The following is a 24633-nucleotide window of genomic DNA, read 5'->3' on the forward strand; positions in this document are numbered from 1 at the left end:
TCCCCACACTTTGTCCGCTAACAGTTGAGCGAGAGACACTTTAACAGTCAGCTCCGAGAGGCGGGCCCCCACACCGACGCCTCAACCGCTCCGCTCCGAGTTGGAGATTCGGCCTCTTTCGGTATCGCGAGAACCTCGTTTGCTATTTCGTGGTACGAGACAATGAAAGAGCAACTGCCAGCTAGGGGTGATTGGCTTGTATAGAGAATCGCCTCCTTTCAGGGGGGTGTCGAATCGGTTCCGTGTTACTCCATGCCATTGGGCCGTATGCTGAGCACGATATCCTCATCTTCGTGTTTATTTCCAACGGCCAACCGTTATCCAAAAGATTGAGCCATCATTATCATCTTGCCCCTGTCGCGATGAGGCTACGATTTGGAATAGCTGTCGCCGTGCGTATTATATGTGACGTAGCAGCTTTTTAAGACGTAAAGTCTAGGTCCACTGGAGAAACGAGACATTTTATTCCAGCCCATTTTCTCTCCAGGCGGCCGACTTTTCTCTCAGTATGGCCTCACTGATCTCATCAACCCCGGGCAAAAATGAAGCCTCTACGGGTTTTGTGAACAAGCCCCCGCCACTGGGGACCTAGCGAGTCATGGGGCTAAGAGAATCAGTGATATTTGATTGGGCAGAGACCCTGCAGCCTTCGTCTAGGAAAACGAGCTTTGCTCCCTTGAAATCTATTTGGGGATATCCCGCCTACTGGCGTGGATTGTATCGGGCAAAGGCTGGTCCTCAATACGAAGGAATTCTTGAATTGCCTGCCTCTGTTTTCTTGAACCGTGTCAGCCGTGCTTCAAGACCACGCTTCTCGTGGAATATTTCCTCTCGACTGCCCCCGAGTCATTGGCGAGGCGTCTGGTGATATACGGAGCCTACATTAGCAACATGTAGACGAAGCCACTGTTGTCCATAATCAGTCCCAGAAAAGATATACCGCATAGCCACTGAGGAATGCCAAGATAACATCATGGCGCCGCCAAAGGACAAAGAACGAAAGAGAAAATTTCATCGGAGAAGCAAAAACGGATGCACTCGATGCAAGGCCAGGCATGTGAGGTGCGACGAGCAAAAGCCGCTTTGGTATGTTAAACTTCCCGGTCTTACTCGTGGAACAATCGATACTTTCCCCTCGTTTTCTTGTCGTTGCTGCAAGGCTACGCGAGGCTCCGGCGTGGGATAGACGAGCTTTGCATGAGGCTCCGGCCGGTTGAGTCGTAAGCCTTGTAGGACTGACTAACAAATATTGCCAACACAGCACCAATTGCCTTCAGACGGGGAGTGAATGCATATATCCGACTCCAGAACAACCGCTCCCATCCAATGATTCCTCACCTTCACCGTCATCGTCGTCCAGCAATGTTGCTCTGGGGAGCTTTGGGTCCCAAATGGCACTTACCGAGTCAGCGGCACCAGCATCGCCAGGGATGAGTAATGCCCTCAACAACTACGTTGGAGGCTCCTTTGATGCTCTTCCGGAACACTCCAAACGCCTTCTGCGACATTGTAAGTCACTTTACTGAGAAAAATACTTGTCCCACAGGGCTAACGTCTTGTACCAGTTTCACAGTACACGGTTTGGGGTTCGAGACCTGTTGCTCGGGAGCTGGAATCTTCAGCGTGCGTCAACCCGGTAGTTGGGTCGACCTGACCTGCTAAACACCTTGAACTGACAGCCTGCTAGAATACAAAAATCGTTCGAGAATCCTGGATACATGCACATGTGCCTCATGCTATCAGCATGTCAGTGGGCATGGGTTACCGGTTCGATGGACGAGGTCAGGATCCCATTCCTGTACCATAAAGCGGCAACCTATCAATTCGCGAGAGAACAGCTCCAGAGTCCAGAATTGGCACAGAGCGGAGACACTATGTTGGCTATATCTGCACTTGCACTGACTGAGGTATGGATATCCTTGGTTAATAATCTGACCCGCTAGTCTATCGTCACTAACATTCCGTGATCCAGGGCGCGATAGGAGAACTGGACGCCTCCTCAAGACACTTGAAGGGTATACAATCTGCAGTAAAGGAGTGGAATAGGGTTGTCGATCCAGTGCCGACGTTGCCCCAGAGAATGCTCAAGATGTTAGTTGTATTGAAGGATTATAGCGCTAACAATGATGTTTGCTGACATTTATTCAGGGTCGGAGAAGGACTACGAACCGGAAAGGCAGGCCAACTCGTGAACGTGCCCGAATACCAACCAACCTTTATGGCTCTCCTATTTGCGTCGATATGGGATATCACAGCGCTACCGCCGCGCGAAGCTCCGAGATATGGCTGGTGGGAAGATCTCGAAACACCAGCGGCCAGACTTTGGCAAAATCATACCAGAGACCTCAACCTCAACTATGAGATTTCAAGAGGTTTCAGTGCGAGTCAATACGTACCACGAATCTTGAACGGTGACCCTAAAAGTAGCCGAACGAGTTTCATAGCGACCTTCTTCTATCTCTGTTCTGAGCTGGGCGACAGATACTTCGACGTAACCATGATCGACTGGCTCCTTGAACAACTCATAGACGATGTTAATGCAGGCGAAGAACATCTGAGGATGAGTGAATGGACACAGTCACTCTGGTTATTTTGCGTACTGTTTGGTGCGTCCATAGCGTTCACTGGGCGGGCCAATAATGTAATCGAAGAAAGACAACTGAGCAAATGGCGAGGCGTTTACGGCGACAAAATGAAACTGGCCAGTCGAGAACTGGGAATCAAAAGCTGGCAGTCAGCCCGGGCGATGCTGGCTGAGGTGGTGGGAGGGATAGACGGCGAATTAGAAAAGGGTCTAGAGGAGTTATGGAACGAGGGGATATCAGGAGAGACATCGGGAGAGAGCAGTGCAAGTCCAGCAGTGGTAGAGCTGTCAGAATCCGACTAAGCCATGCTTCGTCACCTCGACTGAGTTGGCGTCTGACTGCTTGAAAATAGACTGGGAGCAAGCCAGGTGATGCGTGGATGCGAGCTATCATATATTTTTGGTGTTGGCTTATCGTGGTTCAAGGCCAACGAGAAGGGTCGATGAGATACCCGTAAGATAGACATCGGCTGGGCTGACGGTAGAATGAGAGGACATCAACTCATAGAATACATAGAGTTTTCCCTGGAGGAAGCGTTGAAATTCAGATAGGTAGTGTTCAACAAGAGACTCAAAGAGCCACAGACGATAACAAAGCTGAGGCGGTTACACCATCACGTGGAGTTGCGGGCCGCTTCCCGTTTCTCCTTCCCTTCCATTGTTCCTTCTAGCAACTTTCCCGGGTAGGAAATACGGGGAATAGACGGAATGGAGGGAAAGGAAGGCACGGAACGGCGCTCCCGTTGAAGAAGGGAAGGAAGTAAACTCAAAATCGCGGGTGGCTCGGACTTATCAGGGTCCATCAATCAAACATCAACAACGCATCGAATCGAGGTGATTTTCTTGCCTGAACTTCATCTCCTTTCTATGCTCACCTGTATCAGTGAGTATCGGCAGACGCCGGCCTGGTCAGTGTTTCCAACGACAATGCTTCATCACCAACCATTTCTGGAACTGGGCCATCTTATGACTTGATTGTTTGGGCTTGTCGTCTCGCCATCTTTTCTCATTCTGCCATCGCGCCTCAGCCGCCTGATTTTGCATTTGCATGTGCATTTCACACATTCTTGACCGCAGTTGTGTGTCATATGCATGCCACGAGCGATTCGCTGGCCCATCCCCTCATCATTCTAACGGACGTTGTAGACCTGCTAAAAACAAACCAAGGCCGACCCCGCCTGTTGCGGTCTGCTACATGAGCAATCACAGGACGTAGATAAGGCACCTGGGTGATAAGCGGCATGCTCGGTGTGCCGTCTGTTGCATATTGGCTCACAGGATGTGGCCTGGTTGGCAATGGTTGCTTTGTTTAATCCACCCATGCTGACTTGGCCGCAGGACTTGAGAGTAAAGGAGGGTCACTTCTGACAATAGCGCAGCGGGCCACGGCCACGAAGACATGGCCAAACTCTGACAGAGACGAGAATGACAGAGTTTCTCGTTGACTCGCGACTTGTGAATCCTCGAGGCTGTGGTGGAAGTGATCGTCAGGAGCCCGGCTCTGAGATACTTTGCGGTCCAATACGGAGGCTGCTGTATCCGACACTAGTTTTCATCCCAAGGACGGATACCTCAATGATCATCCTCAGTAATTAATCTTTCGCAACACAGGCGAGATGACCATTTGGACGCAATCTCGGCCAACCTCTCATTTTCTCTCCCGTCGACCCTGTTTCCTCACATCTTTTCGCACCGCATCCGCGTCCAACTTGGTTTTGCGCTCACGCAGATGCAGTGATGCGTTGTCCAACAGCCATTATCCCTTCCTCTCATAGGTTAATGCTAGGTGATAGGATACGGACCAGGTCCTATCTCCACCCTGACCCATCCTAAATCAGGGAAGTTAACCAGTCGCTCGTCGCTTTGGCCCATCCCTTCTCTGCTGATCCTTGCAATAGCCCAACACACCGGTTTCTGCACTCTGAAATCACAAACGCCAACTCACTCCTGCGACCAGACAATGGCCGCGTTTTGCGGCAGTTGCATGGATAGTGGAACCCTGTCGCGGTAGCAGGTCAGGCTTCTATGACAATAAAACCCGCAGGATCCCTCGTTGCCCAACGTCTCCCTTCTGTTCCTCAATTTTCCTGCCCAACTCTCGCCTCTTACTACCCGACCAACCATTCAGTCTCATCCTTCATAGACTACCAAGCCTTTCTTATCCTTCTTTCTCATACACAACTATCAACGTTTTCAATCTTCCATCCGGAATTGAAAGCAAAGCAACCCAATCAGCCTAAGGATCCATCCTGTCGCGCACCAACACCAACAACTCGACAGATTGCCACTGGTCTGAACGTGCAAGACAACGTCCTAACGTTGTTCTTTGCTGATCCACGAGCTCAATTTGCTCTCCATTCCGAGGATACAATGACTGTTACTCTTGTGACACAGCCTGCTACCATGCACGCTTTCAAGAACTCTGACCTCGATGAGGTTCACTCGTTGTCCAGGTACTGTTTTTCTTAATCTTCCCTGGGAGGTTTGCATTTGCTTTTTCAATCATGTTGCTCGCAAATCATGTACACCGACAATCTTGCTTCACTCTGTCCAAGGATACCAAGCCAGGAAATTTCATCCAACTCGACCCAAGGATATTTCCCGGAACATCTTTTGCCGGATCTCAAAGGAACTTGATATACCCATGGATAATTACGACAACAAGCCCCTGGACTCAAAAATTGACTGGATCTGTCCGTCCGGACATGAAACAATAATATTATTTACTGGCCATGCGCCTCGTGAGTATTGCCCGCTTTCAAATTGAATCAGCAGCTCTTCGCCTGGAGGTCAAACCTGGACTTTTCATGGACTACAAGGATTTCTCTTCCGGATATCAGGAGTCGACCCAAGGACAATGGACCTTTTCCTCTGATCTCGTTTTCTGGATATGGACCTTTCATATGCGGATGGTGTTTCGACAGGACTTTACACGACCCATGGAATTTCGCCTGGACTTTCTGCTCCTTCTGTACCGCTTAGCGGTGTTAGATATCAAGGTAGCATCTGGCTTAATGGCCTGCAATCCAATTTGATTGCTTCTTCGTGCAGCCGCACCGGACTTCCATTCATGGACACCAATTATGCATTCCACTGGACGTTTCTGCCGGATCACAATGGTTACCGAGGATCTCGCTGTTCTGCTCAATCGACTCTGGAATTCCAACATCGACAATACATGCTATACCAACTTGTTTTTCTGCGAATACTTAGATTGAAGGCCTGGACTTGACGACATCACATTCAACATTCCCAACCTGCCACTGGAACACTGCCGGATTCGATGTGATTTGATTACTGTATTGACGACCTTGCCTGGCTACAACAATGATCCATGGATGATCCAAAGGATTTCGACAGAATGCAAGATCTAATCCTAGGTTATGCTTCACACTGTCATACTTGGTCTGTAAACTAATGCCACGTCAACCTTGTCTCGAATGCTAACCTAGTAACAGATTCAAAGTTGATTCCGAGTCATGACTTCAGTCTTGTTTCTTGTTTCATATTTGCTTTTATTTGCTTTCACATTGCGAAGAACGGGACACTGACCCTTCCCCAGCGATTATAGCTACTCTCAGCCAACATTGGCCCCCAACACTGGACTCTTTTCTTTTTCTTCTCAAACAGAACCATCAGCGGACCTGTTGACAGGTTCGTCATGGGCCACGACAGTAGAAGGACCACAGAACTTTCAAGATTTCTCAGACAATGGATCCGCCCATTCCGGAGAAGCCGAGGAGTTCATTTTCACATCTGGCCATGCTACGCCCCGAGGAACCAGGGTACCTTCCCAAGGAAACTGGTCCACATCCAGGACTACCGCTTCTGTGACCCAAGGTGGACAAGCCATGTCCAGGGTGAGCTCAAGCAGGTCTAGCGGCTCTTCGCTGTCACAATCATCACATCTGTCCAACATGGACTTCACAGGTAATGCTTCCGCTCTTCAGACTGGAACCCAGGCCGGTGCTACCTTGCATGGAATTGATACTTGCCTCCTGGACCCTACCGATGGTATCACGAACCAGATGTACTGGCCCGGCTACTCCCTTGACGGTGGACTGAACGGTGATGCCACCTTTTCTCTTCCCGATGCCAACCCTCTGCATGTTGTTCCCTCTCACATGCAGCTCGGCCCTGATGTCTCCCTGGTTGAGAACTCTCCTCCCAGCCCTTGGGACTGCTTTTCTAGCTCCATCTCTCGATCATCTTCTCCCAACACTATTGAGGATTTGTGGTTCCCTAACCAGAGCCCAAACTCATCTCCTGAGATTCAGTGCCAGTCACCAAGGTACGTAGCCCCCAACCGCATAGTGACCCCTGATCCGGTTTCTCACCATGTCGACTGTTTTAGCCTGGACCGGAACATCCCTTTGATCTCTGAAGATGCCAATGGAAAGGCCATTCCCACGTTCGACGAGCTTCCTGCTGCCACCTCTGCCTTCACTGGTCCACGACGACAGAACAGCGATGGTGAGTCCGCTCGGGACCATGACCTTTACAAGAAGGCCGCTCCATACGAGGATGGACTTTACCACTGCCCATGGGAAGGACAACCAAGCTGCAACCACCGACCCGAGAAGCTCAAGTGCAACTATGAGTAAGAAATCATAAGTCAAATTAATGAGATAATGAATGCTGACTGAGCTAGCAAATTCGTGGACTCTCACTTGAAGCCCTACCGCTGCAAGGCTGAGTCGTGCGAGGGCGCCCGCTTCTCGTCGACAGCTTGCCTCCTCCGCCATGAACGTGAGGCCCACGGACTCCATGGTCATGGCGACAAGCCTTTCCTTTGTGTTTATGAGGGCTGTGAGCGCGCCGTTCCTGGAAATGGATTCCCTCGCCAGTGGAACTTGCGTGACCACATGAAACGTGTTCACAACGACCACGGAAGCTCCAGCGGCTCACCTACAGCTGGATCTGCTCAGCCTGCCAAGGGACGTAAGCGCAAGACTGAGACTACTGAGACTCAGAATTCCCACAGCCGCAAGGCGACTGTCAAGTCAATGCCTCCTCCCCCGGAGCCCAAGGAGAACATGACCCAGCCCCTTATTGATCAGTGGATGGAGCACCGCAAGGCTGTGGAGAGCCTCATGCGAAACCTCGTCAAGCCTGAGGACACCCAGAACCTCCAGCACATCGGAACTCTCCAGAACCGCCTGGGTTCCATGATGAAGCTCACCAACGACCTCAATGCCATCAACAACCCAGGCAACACCCTGGTTGGCACTGGCTGAATGATTTGTAAGTAGTTGTCTGGACGTATATCCCTGGATCAAACTAACCATCTTTCAGACATGCGAGTCTTGTCTGCTACCGAAAAAACACCGAAATTGATTTGTGCAAGTGCACAGGCAGAGATAAGAAGTCCGTCTAATATAGAGACAAATTCTGAATCTCCAAGACGTCCCATGGACCGGGCAATGATGCCTCAGATCTACGGCAGAAGGACACGTCCAGCCGAGTAGACTCTTTTCCTAGGAACGGATGCACTACATTACCACCGGAATCCATCAGTCCAAGGACACGGACCACGGATGTCAACCCAAGGATTGCGCTATTGCTGCGCCAGGATGATAACGGAGTTCCCGTTATGGGAGAAACACCAAGGACTTTAGAGTCGAGCTGAGAAGGAAAAAGGGAGACGTCGCGAGGAGGACAACAGATAGACTGATCATTCTGATATGAGTTTGATACAGATTTCACAGAGAACAAGTACAACAACAGATGGCCCTTGACAACAGGAAAGGGTAGCAGATTTAGACACTTTGTTTGGGAGGAATTTTGATATTGATAGCATCACTGCAGATAGGATTTGAGTTCAATCGAGTTTGTTTTTGAGAAGAGTCTGGTAACATGTGGATGTAACTGTGCAAACGCTTTAGAGAATGGCCTGACATGATTATCGTGTATGGGTCGACCGTATTCATGGCCCGACTAAGTGACATTGTTAGACGGACCAGGGTCTTTTCTTATCCATGTAACTGGTTTCAAGGTCCTAGATTCATTGTAGATACATCGTAGATGCGACATCAAAGGGTGGGAAACAAGTCAAGATCAGCGGTGAAACCTGTAATTTTTCGGGAGAATCAGGGCCATGGTCTCCGGGGCCAGATCGTGGGGATAGTGAATGCAGCTCTTCCGTTTCGGGATTGAACGTTCTCCCCTCCACTGCCTCCGTGGTTGAGACTTACCTCACCTCACGTCACTGGAACCATAGAGATAACGCAGTTGTGGTGCCATCAATCGACCTTGACCTCTATAAAGCATAGAGTAGCTCCGAGATGTCGGCTCGGTCACGGTCTCGGTGGTTTCAGTAGCATCCATCTCGTAGGTCGTTAGTGGAGGCCAATGATGGCTGTTAGGGTCCTTGAGCCTCCACTATGACGCTACTGCGTTGGATCAGCCAAAAAGAAAAACGGCAAGGCAGGGAAACGCCTGGAAGTCTTTTGTTTTAGAGTGTACGTCCTATCAAATTGCGTTACTGGGTAGTGATTGACGGACAAGTGGATGAAGGAGAGAAACGGAAGGGCAGCATATAATGAACGGTAATAAGCTCCGAGCTCTGCCGTAAGTAAGTGAGAGCGCCGATGTGTTCTTGTAAGTGATGCCGTCCAGCTGTTAAGCTACATATAGAGACGGAAAATGAACTGGCTGCTCTCACAAGAAATAATATGGTGTCGTTATACTCAATGACCCCCCCCTAACCATCTACTAAAACCAAAACTGAATCCATTGATCCATGTCCTCATTGTCTGTCGATAATTCATGACCTGACTTGGTCTGGCCTGAGCGGCCCAACTTAAGTACAACCTACCCACCTTGAGCCGTGGACGTAGGTAGGTAGCTGAGCTACTAATATCCATTACTGAGGGACTATTTACGTAGCTTTCCCCAACTCAAAACACCACTTCTCGTTCTACTTCATCTGCCTCAATTTTTGCTCACCTAAGTCTATCTCCTCTAAAACACCATTTTACATTAATCTATCATCATGGCTCGCAAGTTCTTCGTCGGCGGCAACTTCAAGATGTAAGTTTTTACCCCGCCATAGCAATCTGCTTCGCTCTGCTCTTCTCAGCTCGATCGATTTTCTTGCTGCCCCTCCCCCTCCATGAAGCAAAAAGGCCGCAGATATTTCTTGGAGTTACTCAGAAGCTTACCTTGACCCTCTATAGGAACGGCTCCAAGTCGTCCATCAAGGAGATTGTCGATAACCTCAACAACGCTGATCTCGACAAGAACGCTGGTACGTCATTCTTCTGTTCCCCTGCCCCGCGCATCATCCCAGCTTCTCAACAGAACCCCTCACTCCTTTTGCTGGAGCGACATTAACTAACACGCTCTCAGAGGTCGTTGTATCTCCTCCTGCCATCTACCTCCCTCTCGTCCGTGAGACCCTCCGCAAGGACATCGAGGTCGCCGCCCAGAACGTCTTCAACAAGCCCAACGGTGCTTTCACCGGCGAGATCTCCGTCTCCCAGCTCAAGGACAGCGACATCAACTGGGTCATTCTCGGCCACTCTGAGCGTCGTGAGATTCTCGGCGAGTCTGACGAGACGATCTCCTCCAAGACCAAGTACGCCACTGAGAACGGCCTCAAGGTCATCTGGTGCTGCGGCGAGACCCTCGAGACCCGTGAGGCTGGCAAGACCATCGACTTCGTCTCTAAGCAGCTCGAGTCCCTCAAGTCCCAGATCTCCGACTGGTCCAACATTGTCATTGCCTACGAGCCCATCTGGGCTATCGGCACTGGCAAGGTTGCTACCACTGAGCAGGCCCAGGAGGTCCACAAGGCTATCCGTGACCTCCTCCGTGGTATCAGCGACAAGGTTGCTGACGAGACCCGAATCCTCTACGGCGGCAGTGTTAACGAGAAGAACTGCGGCGAGCTCTCCAAGCAGCCCGACATTGATGGTTTCCTCGTTGGCGGTGCTTCTCTCAAGCCTGCTTGTAAGTCCTCATATGCGTTCAACGGCACTGTGCTAACTGATACTTCTAGTCGTCGACATCATCAACGCTACCAAGCAGTAAACGTACGAGTTCAAAAGTAAAAAGTTCTTGTTCCGTTGAGGTCTTTGATACCTTGGTATGGGAGCAGATAGATGATGAATGAAACAAAAATGATTATACCCATGAATAATTGGTCATCATTCTATTATGTGAGAAAGACTTTCCTTAAGTGATTCTGTAACTTTAACTATCACAAGAAAGAAAAAAATCTTAATTGAGCATAGACATTCAGCCAGTGGTGAAGATGAGAAGCAGTTGTCATTCATGCCCCTAACATCATGGAGATCTTGCTATAAATCTTACAAATTTCCAAGCAACCCAATGCTACAAGCAACCCCAATATTGTTTACAAAACACATAAATGTACAGAAAACCCAATCGTAGAAGCCAGCTTTTAAACAACCATTCCCTTGCCGTGGTATGGGGACCAGACGCCACGCACACTTGGTTGGGCGCTGTTGACTGCTTTGTTGTAACGTTTCAACTTCTCTCCGCTAGCATCACGCAATAACTCGGCCTTCTGAAGGATCTCGTATGGTGATAGGTTTCGGACACAGATGGGCTTAGTTCGACCATTGATGTAGTGACCGACAACGACGGGGTGCTTTCCGGGTCGAGGGGAGATGGAGAATTCGACTTGAGGGTTGGCGGCGGCGAACTTGGGGAGAAGAGACTTGATGAAGCCACTGTTATCAGGTTAGACAATTATGGAAAGAGCGGGAAGATGTTTGAATTGTTTCACATACTTCATACCCTTGGAGCTACCGGCCCAGTCACAGTAGTAGAAGTCTAACTTCTTGCACTGGAGGATAAATGCGCCGAGGCCATTCTGGAAAGGTCAGCACTTATGCCTCTAAGACATCGTCACACTGAACATACCTGACCCTTTGCTATTTGTCTTATCGCCTTAACAGTCATTTTTGTGTGGCCGTATCAAGTACCAAAATGATCCGATAACAGCTAGAAAGAATTGACGTGCCGAGAGGCTATCACCAGAAAATCAGCTCGCAGTGGATGGCGTTCCACCTTGGTTTAGCGTGAGTCGGCAGAACATCGGCTGGCAGAACGCCTCAGCCGCTGCTAGGCATCCCTCGAGTCCAAGCAGGCTCAAGGATTAATTTCCCCCACGAACGAAGACGCGACAACTTCAATTAAATTTCGCCCATTCTTGGCTTTTCTGTCTATCCTTCATCGCGAACTGACGCTCGCCTATTCGTTCTCGGTTAATAACTTCATTCATCGCTCCTTTCACCCCGTTCGACTCGAGATAGTGCAATGACCGACAAGCTCCCCCCTAACCTGCTCGCGCTCTTCGCGGCGCGACCACCTCTGCGATTCCTCGACCCGCCCGATTATGCGCCTCAGCATCGCAGGACAGCACCCATCACCGGTGTCGCACAGTTTCTACCGGAGCTCCAGAAGTACAAGGAGACTGATGTTTACAACCCCACTGAGAGTTGGTTGCAAGCCCGCGATCGCAAGAAGCGAGAGAAGAAGGAGAAGTTGGAGACGCTCCTCAGAGAAGCGCCCGATCATCGTCAGGAGACCTAGACATTCTACCACAAAACAAATGCTAACGTGGTTAACAGATAAGCCAAACGAGGACCCCAACGTTCGTGGCGATGCGTTCAAGACTTTGATGGTCGCGCGTCTCAGTTACGAGGCTGATGAGAGGGATCTCGAGAAGGAATTTGGTCGCTACGGTCCCATCGAGCGTGTATGCAATCGTCAATAAAACATCGCATAGCCAGTGGCTGACACCATCACAGATTCGTATCGTCGTCGATACTCACGCTCATGAGAAGCCAAACAAGAAGAAGAAGCCCCATCGAGGCTATGCTTTCGTCGTATTCGAACGAGAGAAAGATATGCGAGGTAAATATGAACCCTTCCCCGTCTGACTAGCCATTTGTATTCTTCCCTGGATGTACCTTTTGAGTTGTGGCCCTCAAGCTTGCCCTTCTCACGGAGTATATGCGAGACACCAAAGGGCCCTCAAGCTTGCCCGTCTCTGCTTCTTCCTTTTCTTTTGTCAAATCCGTCAGCACACAAGGTACTATTTAGGGTAAGATTGACTGACACCTGCGCCATTCGGCGCAACCATGAGCAGCGGCTTTGGATGCTTGTGACGGCATGCGCATCAAGGATCGACGTATCAAGGTAGACGTCGAACGCGGCAGAACTGTCAAGGGCTGGAAACCTCGCCGACTTGGTGGTGGCCTTGGAGGACGAGGCTATACTAGAGCTATGGCTGCTCGTCCCATGGGTCCCGGTGGCTTTAGCGGCGGCGGCGGTTTCCGTGGTGGTTTTAAAGGTTTCGACGGAGGACGCGGCCGTGGCGGTTTTAGAGGAGGATTCGGCGGCCGTGGAGGAGGTTTCCGAAGCGGCGACCGAGGAGGCGACAGGGGAGGCGACCGAGGCGGCTACGGCGCACCTAGTGATGCCCCGTCCGGCCCCGGATTCGACCGCAGAAACGGCGGCGGCGGCTATGGTGACAGGGACCGTGGCGACCGAAGGGGTGGTGACCGAGGCCCCGGTGGGTATGATTCTCGTAGCGGCGGTCGCTCATTTGACGACAGACACGGCGGCGGCCATCGTGACGGTGGCCGATACGGCGGAGAACGCGAGAACCGACGCACCGGAAGCAACATGGAACCCATTGGAGGCCGACGCGAAGGTGGGTATCGCGAACGGGACCGAGACTACGACAGACCCCGTGATGACGATGGTGGCCGAAAGCGTGGCTATGACGGCGGCTATGAGGATCCTCGAAAGCTTCGCCGTTATTAATGAGGTGATACTCCATGACCTTGTGTGGTGGGTTGCCGATCTTCTTCTAGTCATTAATTCAGACCCCTTTTCCACCAAAGGGTAAGCACACCATTATCGCCCAACCACGAATCTCGAGGATTCCGGATTATACTATACGCTTCTGCCCGATAACGTTCGTGGGATTTTACTTTTCGCTGTCATCATCTAACCAGACGACATGACAGTCAACTGAGTTTGAGGTATATTCCTCCGGTACATCCATATGGACTCAGGTTTACGCAACATGTCAGGTAACCTTTCTATGTATTCTATTTGCTTTTCTGGGAGTCGGGGTAAAATCTGGAGGATAGTTCGATGGTGAATTGGCCATTTTATGTTGCATAAGGGTAAGACTCGGTGACCTACTCCGTACTGACCCTTGAGATGTTGCCTAGGCTGGCTAAGAAGGCCGACTCTGATGTATCACTTAGGAGTTTTCATGTTCAATAACAGTTAAGAAAAGAACCGAATTTTGTGAATGTTGTGAAGTACGTATTGTCATTCGGGCGGGCCTATTGGTAAAACATGATGCCCTTCCATATCCCATGGCCCTCAACGCCGAGATCCCATAAAAATTTCATGCTGGTATCAGTCATTCAAACAGAAGATGTTAAACCCAACGTCTAGCACCGTTTTCTATGCCTTATCCTAGGCTCATCTAATTCTCGTCCATAGCGTTGGGGTCAACCTCTGTCACCTCGGAGCTAGCAGCGTTCCAGTATCTATACGATGTTAGTTTTTGTTCTTGTGCTGAGTTGATAGAGGATTTTCAACTTACGCTAACACCTTGACCTTGAACTCGCTCAAGCACACGTCGAAAAGCTTAAGCAATCTTGTCTGTCGTGAATCCAAAACATCACCCTCCTTGCAAACAACATACTCCTCGCCCTGACCAGCCTCATCACCGAGAACGACACGGCCCTTGACCATACGGGTAGGGACACCAAGACGTCGTAGCTCAGGCTCGATGGTGTGCTCGAGAGGAACATCGTGCTCAGCGGGAACCTCACCAGCGGTAGCATAGACAACACCGGTAGGAATAGAGAAATCGCGGGTGGCCACAGCGCCGGCGCGGGCAAAGTCGACAGGAGCGAGGTTCTCAAAGTAAGAGAGGATTTCTTCGACAGGGCGGTTGGTCAAGATCAAGCCGACGGTACCAGTCAAATAACGGCTGAGGTCCTCAATTCCAGGGGCGATGGCCTCCTCAGGTGTCTGGCCAAGAGCCTTTGCCATGAGCTTTGTCTTTCCGAAGAAGAGACTATAGAGAATTAGTGGCGATCAAGAGGCTTACACAGAGAGGCATTACCGGCAATCGGACAGCTCACGTCGAACGTCCTTGAGGTGGTTGTTTCGCATGTTATCGACGCTGAAGACAAAGCAGTTCTGGTACTCGGGGACAGTATCGCGGATATTCTGGAAAAGCTTGTCCTTGTTCTCGCGCGTCTTCTTGGAGACCTGTGTGAGGTGGACGACCTTTGCGCGCTTCGACTTGGGCATTTTGGCGGTATTGTTTGTTGATAAAAGGGTTCAAAGGTGATTCGAAAAGGGGTGAGGTCGAAGGAGGATTGAGAATCGAAAGTTTTGGTTGGTGGTTATGATTTGAATGGGACTTGAGATCTCAATGTCTGCTACAGAAGGCGGCTGTCCACCGGATTTTTTTACTTCCTACGATAAAAATTTCGAATGGGCGAGCTATCTTATCAGTTGACCCCGCAATTTTGCTCACCGAGGCAGGGGTCCAATCGCTCACCTAGGGTGTACTAATCCGGTAATTTCTGGCAAGATCAATACAATAGCATTGAAGTAGATCAAGCCCAAGTAATCGATTCAGCTTCTTTGTTTGCCAGTTTCTTGTTTATAACTAACTCGAAAACAGGAAACTCCAAGCACTAAGATTGATTACCTTACCCAATTCAAGATACTGGATGGACCATGGTGAAGAGGCTATATCAACGTGATGAGATGTAATAAAAAGCAAGCAACGAACACTGTTACCTGTTAATGCTGTTAGAGCCATCTTCTTTCAAGTACTACCTTATAAGCTTGCAGTAAACTCTCACTTGGGGTCAGTTGTTCAACTGAATACAGATGTAATACGTGCAGCTGAGCTAATAAAATGAAGTATGGAAGTAAGGTAGTTGTGATCTTGAACCTATCTAGATTCAATGGATAGTCGTTGGTTAATAGGGATAAATTGTGATATTCAGGATGAGGCTATCGCCAAAAAGCAAGTGATATGAATTGCCATGGAGCCGTTTAACGTCAGATACCACACCAATTATCTTCAAGTCTGCAATGCTGCAATGCTGCAATGACAGGGTTGTATGCTAGAACGCTACATAATGGTGACGTGAAGATCCCTGAAAAACTAGCGATATAGTTGAGATATCCCGAAAAGTCTAGGTGAGTTTGATCTGACTCGGTACTGCAAGCGTTTAGGTATTGAATTAATATAAGATTTTATTCTTTTGTATGGTCGCAAATTAGCTGATGTTTGCGGTTGAGTCTTGTCGAGACTTGGCGTCTTTCGGGAAAACTATTCCACAATTCCCGTTCCGAAGAGAGAATCGTGAAAAAGAGGGAAAGAGAACAAGACAGATGACGCACAGACCACCTTCTAGTCGGAGCAGAGCTCTGAAGTCGTTTTCTTACTGGAGCCACACAAACACATCACACATTGTCCAAACATCTCTTTCATCCCAATTGCAGAGCCCCGTAAACAATTCGACTCCTCCCTCTCCTAACCCTTCTCCATCTCGTTTTCTAGCTAATTGAAGCTCTACCTCTCTCCACTATCTTTTCCATTTCTCACCTTCCAAGTCCCGTAACTCTCGATCTCTTCTCCGATCCCGAAGTTCGACCTTGCCACCCCTCACGTCTTTGCCTTCCAACCACGAACCCTCGACTCCATTTTGTCATCAGGCTTGCCCTATTCTGCTTGCTTGCTTCGACTCGATTCAACCCAACTCCAACCCCATCACTTCAATCTCGACCGAACACGATCGTCGTCTTGAGCTTGAATTCGTAATATCAGGCTCTGTTTCTTGGACGTTTTCACACCCTCGTTCGACCCGTTTCCGCGACACAGAGAGCTCGCCGGTTGCGCACCCAACCTAATTTTCGCTCCGCATCACACTCGTCATATCAAACTTCACATCACAACACACAGCCATCATGGCCTCCAACGGTAACTTTGCCCAACAGGATCAGTACAAGGAACCTGCCGACCAACAACAAACAGCTCCTACTACTTCTGCTGCCGATGGCTCCGCCACTGCTGCCGCTTCTGCCACCAACAACCCATCCAAGGATGAGGTTGGCTGGTATTTCGTGGAACAATTCTACACCACCCTGAGCAAGTCGCCTGAGAAGCTTCACGTATGTTAACTCCGTTGCCGGTCCGCTTTCTTCATACTAACGACCTTGATAGCTTTTCTACGGCAAGCGCTCACAATTCGTCTATGGTCGCGAAGCTGAGGTTGCCAAGGTCTCTGTTGGCCGACAGGTAAGTTAAGATGGCAAAAGGAACATCTGGATTGGTTGCTAACAGTACAACAGGACATTCAAGAACGCATCAAGAACCTAGACTTCCACGACTGCAAGGTCAGGATATCCAATGTTGACTCCCAGGCTTCCTTTGAGAACATCGTCATCCAAGTGATTGGCGAGACTTGCAACAACAACAAAGCGCCCAAGAAGTTCGTCCAGACCTTTGTCCTTGCCCAGCAACCCTCCGGCTACTTTGTCCTCAATGATATCCTGCGATATATCGATGACGAGAGCGATGACGAGTCTGCTGCTGCCTCTGAAGAGGCTGCCGAGGAGCCTGCTGCTCCCGCTACGGAGGAACCTGCTGCCGCTGTCGAGCCCGAGGCTCCCCAGTCTGTCGAGGAAACTAAGGAGGAGGCCCCTGCCCTCGATCCCGAAGTTGTTGATCAGAAGCTTGAGGAGGTTTCCACTTCTAAGGACAGTGTGACTCTCAACGGCAGCACCCCCGAGGAGGTTGATGAGGCTAAGGCCCCCGAGACCAAGCCTGAGGTTCCCGCCGAGACCGCTGATGAGGCTGCTAAGGAGCTTGCCGAGGAAGACGTCAAGGAGCCCGAGAAGCCTAAGGATCCTAGCCCTACACCCGTTTCCAAGCCTGTCGCTGCTCCTCCTGCAGCTCCCGAGAAGCCTGCTGCTCCTCCTAAGCCCATGACATGGGCCAGCCGAGCTGCCGCTGCCCTTCCCAAGCCTGTTGTTCCTCTCCCCAAGACTACTACTCCTCCCGTGAACCAGAGCCGTGCTCCCGCTCCTGCCGCTGCCACTACTTCTCAGCCCGCTGCTGCTCCTGCTGCCACCTCTGCCGCGCCCGCCACTGAGTCCGCTGGTAAGGATGCGGCTGGATGGCAGACTGCAGGCAGTGACTCTAAGCGACAGAACCGACCTCAGTCTGTTTCCGGACCTCCTGCCGATAAGGAAAGCACCACCGCATACGTTAAGTTCGTGACGGATAAGGTCCAGGATGCAGACCTCAGGAACGCTTTGACTGCTTTTGGCGAGTTGAAGAGCCTTGATATCATCCGCCAGAAGGTAAGTTCAGATCCTCTACTATAACACCATCGTTGAAGCTAACATGGTATAGAACTGTGCGTTCGTTGAGTTCAAGACCCCTGAAGCCTCCAAGGCTGCGGTTGCTGCCAACCCTCACACCATTAACGGCGAGACTATCGTGATCGAGTCCCGTCGCAACAAGCCCGGTGCCCATAACGCTGGTGGCCGAGGCCCCGTTTCAGGACGTGGCCGTGGTGGTGCTGAGGGCGGACGATCTGGCGGCCAGGGCCCCCGAGGCAACTTCTCTGGTCAAAACCGTGGCCGTGGTGGCGCTCCCCGCGGCCGTGGTGGTGCCCAGTCCCACAATGCTTAAGCAATAGCGACTGATATATATAAAGTGGCCAGGATCAGACTTTCACATCAGTGTCAGTCTTGATTTTGCTATCTAGGTCCTGGAACGACCGGGATCCCAAATCGAAGTAATCACAACTAATCTACGTGATATACATAACCATTCAAACATCAACACGAGGGGACGACAACAGAAAACAAGCTCAGCAGATGGTCAGGGGGAGCGGTAAGGGAGCGGAGTTTGGTATTCCCTTTTGGAGGAAGGATGGAGTTGGGAATTTGGAGTCATATTTGTTCGTTTTTCAGTTTCGGTGGTTTGCGCGCTGCATCTGCATCTGATCCTCTCAGCCGGCGATTGGGTTACGGATTTCAGCGAAAACGGGGGAAAGGTCCTAGGCTGGGAGCTTTGGTTTGGCATCATTACTTTCTAATGACCGTGTATATTCTTACAAAAGCGAACGGACGGGCGATAGAGGTGGCAGTACCCGAAGGGCAGAAGGACGTTGACGGGTATACATACTAACGAAGCAGTGACAGTTGACGATGGTGGACGAGAGTCCAGGCCTGCGATGAATGACTGGGCCTGGAGGGACCATGTTCTGTACTTTTTACTGTGCAAGTAGTAATGATCAGTACCTTTTTGGTTTCCAATGTTTGAGTCGAGCTACCAGATCAGCAAGTGAATGCAAAATTCTCATATGATGTCAATGTTTTCATGTCATGTCATGTGAGGCAGGTAACGTAGCATGTTGAAGATCCAGGATGGAGGGGCATGACGGTCATAATATCCAGTATCGGTCTAGAAGGTCCCGTAGAAGGAATGTTGCTGTTGCTCGTTTTCTTTATGCGATGATATCCGAAGTTAAGCTTGCAGAGCCTCGTGGATCAAACAGGTCGAACGGTTCGTCGCATGAGAAATTGTTGTTATTGATGGACGTTGGTCAAGGTTCTTTTGTAACAGGAAAAAGCATTGACAAAAGGCCAAGCCAGTCACTGGGGGACTTTTGAATGAGAGAGGATACCCACGCGTAATAGTTACTATGCAAAGAGAACTTGATTTTGAATCTATCGACGGTCAAAGTTGCACGTGTTCGTGTAGTAGACACCGCGATTTGATTCTATCCATTCGGTTCGTCGGAGACTATCCCGAATAGCCAGGGCGTGTCCTATTATTGTACATAAGGTAAGGTAGCTTATTCCGGACACGCCGCACAATGACATGGGGAAACAAAAGGTTCCCCGGGTATTTTTGCGACCTTCTAAAAGCAGACCTTAAGGAGAAAAAAGAACAGCCAATGTTATGTGAGGGAGAATTTCTGGCGATGGGACGATGCAAGCAAAGTCTTTGCCGAGAGATCCGGGGAGTATCGTTATTATTATCCTGGACGATCAGTTCAGTTTGCTATGGAAATATCTGAGGCAGCGGCTTGAGCTGATCACATTTTCGTTGGGACTGTTTTAGGAGTAAAGGTTGCAGCCAAGACGGGAGAGGATCATCCATGGAGTGCTTGTTCTGTAAGCTTGTAGGCTTGGTTTACGATACAGGAATCACGTATACCTCTTCTAAGGTAATTAACTTGCGGATGGAATGTGAGAGCCTCGACTTAAAACTCCGTCAATGGTACTTTTTAGGATCATGTTCCTTGCAAAGTAAGACAAGGAAAGGATCGACATAGAGCCTGAACTTTCCAGACTTGCTTACAGGTCTCTCGGAGGAATAATTACCGTGCGATTTGCGTGATCGTCAAGAAGCAATTCGACTGCCGGTGTCACGGACGGAATTAGCAGCAATCCAAGCCCAAGCCCAAGCAATCAAACAATCTCACTGCATGGTGAATTGGTTGATTATCTTGATGATCAAACGTCACGTCACACCAAGAAAAGTGCTTGCGTGTTCCCTCCCCCGCAACAAAATAGGTAGGCAATGCATGCAACATAGGTCGTGATAGTACTAGTTATCAATCGGCCCTGCTCCAGGTTCTTGTGCTTAATAGTGCACCATATTGGGAACCCAATGGACAGTAAGACGGGAAGTTTCTGACGGAGATGGTCCGGAAATGTTGTGCAACCCGCGCGGGCCGCTCTAAGATTTTCTGTTGACAATGTCTATTGGGTCCTCCGTAGAAGAAGAGGGGGTTTCGGTGTGGTCCGTGTATTAATTAGATTCGTTGTCTTGTGCGAGTGAGTTGACTGTTGATGTTTCTTCTTCGCATTTATCGAGTCCAAGGATGAGTCGATCAATCCACACATGATTCGTCCAGTCAACCCGCATGAAACATGAAAAATGATTTACTTGTAATGAAAATGTCACGATGGCTGACTATGAATAATAGAATAACAAGAAATACTCATATAGAATATTAGTGTGGGGCTATTTATGATTCAAAGAAAAAGAGACGCCGAGTAGAAGGGCCTGACCCCAGACATAGAGAGGGGCCACTATCAAAGGTGCCAATGCTAGTATCAAAAGTTCCTTTGTTGAGCGCAACGCTTCCAGAGCGATGAGGTAAGCTGTCCTGAACAAAAGGATACGTACTCCGGAGAGTTCCCAGGAGTCTGGTTCGCATTTGACGGGCGAATCAGCAATCAGATTGAATCGTTATTCATCGAAACGGTAAAGGGCACTTTTGTAACGGAACAAGGTGCCGTTTTCTATGTTGGTTGGCTCATGTTGTTGCGCCTGCAATGCGGCGTCTCGGATTGATGAAATGAGAGCCGAAAACATCTTCACTGTGGAAAGGACTTTTGTGCAAGTTGACGTCCTATCAAGTAACAGAATGAATGACTTGCAGGACAGGTCTCATGTTTAAGGCTTTAAGCGATGACCTGAAGCTCCGGATATTGAAGTCGAGACCCGGCCGAGATATCGATTGTGGCTTATGTACGTTGAATAGATTAGTCCGTATCGAGCCTTGAACTCTATCGGGCGCCCCCCTCGATTTACTGGTATGGCTTTTTGGATGTTGGAACGGCAATTGGCCTTGTAGCAAAATGTGAGGACTATACATAATCGCCTAAAGAGGGTTGGGTGATTATCATATCGACAAACATATAATTCAAGGTTAAAATTCATACTACGTAGCAGAGCTTCCATTGGCAGTGGAGAGAAACTCTCTCAGGCAAGTCCTGTGCCGGTTATCCGTCACCCTTTTGTGACCTCCCCGTCCGGGACTAGCGAGGGAAGGTGGGGCCGTGTGCTGCAACTTCCTCGTGCGGTTCTTTCTGTGAGTGTGGGCTTGTGAGACCCTAGTTCGCGCGGGACCTTTTGGCGGGAAGGTGGTCCTTTTGAACCTGCAACATGCGGCTGCCACTGACAGTCCACCACCAGGCAGGCGCAGGCACAGAACAGGTCAAGCAAGCCATGCCATGTGTCGTGCTTTCCCGGGACCGGGGGTCTTTTAACGATCAGGGTGCTCTTTCCCCGACATCTACTAGGTTCAGTTACCTTACCTACCTACAGTACAATCTCACTGCCCAGCTCCTGCGGAATCGAATCGAGTCGACAACCAGGCCTTGGAAGGAAGAGGAGAACCCTGGACTTGGCACCACCAACGACATCTTGCACTCTTCATCATCACGACATACTCGAGATCAACAATAGCACCTTCAGGACAAAGATACAGAGCCCTACACCAAATCTGAAAAAGATATCCACTAGCACAGGCGAGATCGGCAGTCAGCGCGGAAATTCGGCGCATTTAGTACAGTAAACGCTGCTGCACTTTGATGCGCTCTTCAAAAGTGCGGATCGCATCACATCCGCGCATCCCACAACCCGGCCGAGACAAAAGGCCAATCAAGACTCTGTCGCATCAGATCCCAAATGTGATTGTCCTGACTTGCTCGATTTAGGCGAAATCGCTTTTCTCGAAACAATACGGTAGCGTCCACTGCAACAGCGCGCCAGCAGCCTCATCTCGCCACTCTGAGCCTGAGCCTGTGCCAGCGTTTTGGTCCACGCTCCCCAATACCATTCCCACACCCTCACGTTTCTACGACTTCCGGCTGCCGCTCCACTCTCTCATCTGAATCCTCCTCAAAGCTCGGTTCAACGTGGGCCCTTTTGAAACGGCTGACGTCGCTTTGCTCTGGTCTGGCTGCTCTGGTTTGGTCACCGTTTCCCTGACCTTACCATCGATCCTAGTCACCCCGAGCAAAAGAGCCGCCGCATTTCCATTCCTCTTCCATACCCCATCGAAGCTGGACGGAGGCACGCCTGGTTTGGGCCCTACCAGCATCCCGTTGAACCCCGTCTTCCAGCTCGACTCACACCCCCCTTCGATCCACGATTCCCTCCTCAAACTTACGAACCCCTGCGTGCGACCTTCTTCCACGACAGATGCTTCTCTTCGTGGATCCGTGCTGACTGTTCTAATCCTCTCACCTACGACTTCTGTTGGCTCGCTCCAGTTTCTTCTTCCAAACCTCTCCACACAACCTCAGCGGGTCGGAATGATCAACCTCCTCAGTTTACCGTCCTCTATGGAGACTCCTATGGCCAATGCTCGTTGAGGTTCACGCCCCCAGACGACAGAGTCACCCTGTGAGCCTTTTCCGTTCCGTATCGGCCGGTCGTGGGGCCCTCTCCGACTTCATATAAGTCCCATCTCCCTCCAATGGACCTACGCAGGGCCACGGCCGAGGACGATGTATCATCCACGACCGCTCCTACGTCGCCGCCCCTCAGGCGGCGTGTATCGATGGAGGAGGACCTCTACTACCAGCGTGTCATGACAAGTCCGCGCCGACCCTCCCAGCCGCCTCCGTACCAGCCAGAGCGAGATCCGCCGCCGACAACGTCGAATATCTCCCATGATGGGGATCGTTTGGAGAAGGGGAACGAACTCACGACTGGTGGGGGCGGCGAAACTCAGCTTCATCCAGATACAGGAAAAGAAAACCTACCCGACTATAAGAACTCAATATTACTGGAGGGTGTATTTGACAAGAAACACGAAATCGAAAACTTGATAAAGAGGGCCGAGGATCGCCAATGGTATCCCGTTCACGTCTGTTTGAATGGAACAGCGCTTAGCATATATGGAACCAAGAAAGCATGGAGTTGGGGTAGAACACGCAGTGACGGGCCATCGGTCGACCCAGATAACCCTCCATGGGTGAAGAGGGGCAAGCTCGAGAAGACATATAGCCTCTTGTATGCGGATGTCGGTATTGCCGCTGACTATACGAAGTAAGCTACCAAAATTCGAGGCGTAGGATTTGTGTTATTAACAAGATTCAGGAGGCGATATACCATCCGTATTCGAGCAGAGACAGACCAGTTTCTCCTATGCTGTATCGAGCTGAGTACATTCAACAAATGGCTCGAAGGTCTATTCGCAGCTATCGATATTGCTCTGCCTCTGGAAGACCGAGATTTCCCGCGTGATATGTCTATTCCTCGAATACAACGAATTCGTTGGTTCCATGGCCAAACGCCAACGGCTACAGCTATTGACTTGTCAGAACTGGGCATTGAAGGAGGATCTGAAGAAGTCTCTGCGACAACAAATGAGCCTCGTCCATCAGCGCCACCTTTGCGACTAGCTCCAGAATCTCAAACCAGGCTAGAACCTGAAATTGAGGTTGAAGGAGATGAAGAAGAAGTGGTTGAACCCCCTCCGCGAATAGACCTTGCCCGTCGTCTCAGCACAACGTCATACAACAATATGGGTATTGACCCTGTCGATGGAAAATGGATACCAGAACATCAGTGGTCGAGTGCCCATGACTTGCTGTATGCCAAGCTCTGTTACAGCAATCTACTCTTTAGAAGTCCCCGCAAAACACCATACATCATCAGCAAGGGCAAGAAGTTCTATGTTGATTGGACGACAGGCCGAATGGTCAGGGTCCTCCCGCCTGCCTATGGTGAGATCGACTACTTTGGGGCTTGGCAAACGGTTCATACCGAAAACAGACTTATCTGAGTTCTTGGCCAAACGGACACACCCTCCTGCCACCACTATATCACCTATGATCTATCTCATCATTACTACATACACATACTCACTGGAGTCGACGACTATTCTCTTACGACAAACACCACCGCGACCAGTCACATCCCCTTCAAGATGACACACATTTAACCTATCATGGGTTCATTCTACGACACAAACTAGATCATCTATCATATTTTGCCACATACGGAGCTAGATATTCTTCTCCTCCTCTCTTACTTTCTTAGCAGTACATATTTTCTCTGCATATCTGGCGCATGGAAGGCTGCGGATGCATCAGCCGATGATGACAGGGGCTTACGATCATGGAACGGAGTTTGCATTTCATTTATTGTTTGCTTAGATCCTCGTGCTTTCTACATTTGAGGACGCTACACGGCA

General features: G+C 50.0%; 8 protein-coding genes across 8 annotated transcripts; 6 read left to right on the forward strand and 2 right to left on the reverse strand.

The window, feature by feature from the left end:
* Nucleotides 1-1486: 1486 nt before the first annotated feature.
* Nucleotides 1487-3199, forward strand: FOBCDRAFT_217132 (uncharacterized protein). The gene is made up of 3 exons (XM_059609475.1): nucleotides 1487-1907; nucleotides 1973-2091; nucleotides 2149-3199. Exons 1-3 carry the CDS (start codon nucleotides 1719-1721, stop codon nucleotides 2885-2887), a joined length of 1047 nt encoding a protein of 348 aa, XP_059464396.1. The 5' UTR covers nucleotides 1487-1718; the 3' UTR covers nucleotides 2888-3199.
* Nucleotides 3200-5918: 2719 nt separating this feature from the next.
* FOBCDRAFT_198320 (uncharacterized protein) lies at nucleotides 5919-7821 on the forward strand (the record flags this gene model as incomplete). The annotated part of the gene is made up of 4 exons (XM_031175714.3): nucleotides 5919-5989; nucleotides 6147-6875; nucleotides 6939-7184; nucleotides 7236-7821. 4 exons carry the CDS (start codon nucleotides 5919-5921, stop codon nucleotides 7819-7821), a joined length of 1632 nt encoding a protein of 543 aa, XP_031046847.3.
* A 1608-nt stretch (nucleotides 7822-9429) lies between these two features.
* FOBCDRAFT_20337 (Triosephosphate isomerase) lies at nucleotides 9430-10743 on the forward strand. Its single transcript, XM_031175719.3, has 4 exons — nucleotides 9430-9616; nucleotides 9763-9833; nucleotides 9935-10537; nucleotides 10587-10743. The coding sequence occupies exons 1-4, from the start codon at nucleotides 9579-9581 to the stop codon at nucleotides 10616-10618; spliced, it is 744 nt and encodes a 247-aa protein (XP_031046852.1). The 5' UTR covers nucleotides 9430-9578; the 3' UTR covers nucleotides 10619-10743.
* A 69-nt stretch (nucleotides 10744-10812) lies between these two features.
* FOBCDRAFT_20341 (mitochondrial 54S ribosomal protein MRPL51) lies at nucleotides 10813-11578 on the reverse strand. The gene is made up of 3 exons (XM_031175721.3): nucleotides 11477-11578; nucleotides 11344-11426; nucleotides 10813-11283 (listed from the first exon to the last, which is right to left on the reverse strand). Exons 1-3 carry the CDS (start codon nucleotides 11513-11515, stop codon nucleotides 10992-10994), a joined length of 414 nt encoding a protein of 137 aa, XP_031046854.1. The 5' UTR covers nucleotides 11516-11578; the 3' UTR covers nucleotides 10813-10991.
* Nucleotides 11579-11659: 81 nt separating this feature from the next.
* On the forward strand, nucleotides 11660-13878 carry FOBCDRAFT_217144 (U1 small nuclear ribonucleoprotein of 70kDa MW N terminal-domain-containing protein). Its single transcript, XM_031175722.3, has 5 exons — nucleotides 11660-12134; nucleotides 12187-12314; nucleotides 12367-12472; nucleotides 12708-13608; nucleotides 13660-13878. Exons 1-4 carry the CDS (start codon nucleotides 11873-11875, stop codon nucleotides 13385-13387), a joined length of 1176 nt encoding a protein of 391 aa, XP_031046855.1. The 5' UTR covers nucleotides 11660-11872; the 3' UTR covers nucleotides 13388-13608; nucleotides 13660-13878.
* Nucleotides 13862-15057, reverse strand: FOBCDRAFT_258142 (ribosomal protein L10-domain-containing protein). The gene is made up of 3 exons (XM_031175723.3): nucleotides 14715-15057; nucleotides 14187-14666; nucleotides 13862-14130 (listed from the first exon to the last, which is right to left on the reverse strand). Exons 1-3 carry the CDS (start codon nucleotides 14903-14905, stop codon nucleotides 14067-14069), a joined length of 735 nt encoding a protein of 244 aa, XP_031046856.1. The 5' UTR covers nucleotides 14906-15057; the 3' UTR covers nucleotides 13862-14066.
* A 1525-nt stretch (nucleotides 15058-16582) lies between these two features.
* On the forward strand, nucleotides 16583-18314 carry FOBCDRAFT_198325 (uncharacterized protein; the record flags this gene model as incomplete). The annotated part of the gene is made up of 4 exons (XM_031175724.2): nucleotides 16583-16786; nucleotides 16839-16913; nucleotides 16967-17980; nucleotides 18033-18314. The coding sequence occupies 4 exons, from the start codon at nucleotides 16583-16585 to the stop codon at nucleotides 18312-18314; spliced, it is 1575 nt and encodes a 524-aa protein (XP_031046857.2).
* Nucleotides 18315-22992: 4678 nt separating this feature from the next.
* Nucleotides 22993-24222, forward strand: FOBCDRAFT_198326 (uncharacterized protein; the record flags this gene model as incomplete). The annotated part of the gene is made up of 2 exons (XM_031175728.3): nucleotides 22993-23483; nucleotides 23535-24222. 2 exons carry the CDS (start codon nucleotides 22993-22995, stop codon nucleotides 24220-24222), a joined length of 1179 nt encoding a protein of 392 aa, XP_031046861.3.
* Between the last annotated feature and the right edge of the window lie 411 nt (nucleotides 24223-24633).

Source organism: Fusarium oxysporum, chromosome III (genome assembly GCF_013085055.1).
Source record: "Fusarium oxysporum Fo47 chromosome III, complete sequence".
Lineage (NCBI taxonomy): Eukaryota > Fungi > Ascomycota > Sordariomycetes > Hypocreales > Nectriaceae > Fusarium > Fusarium oxysporum.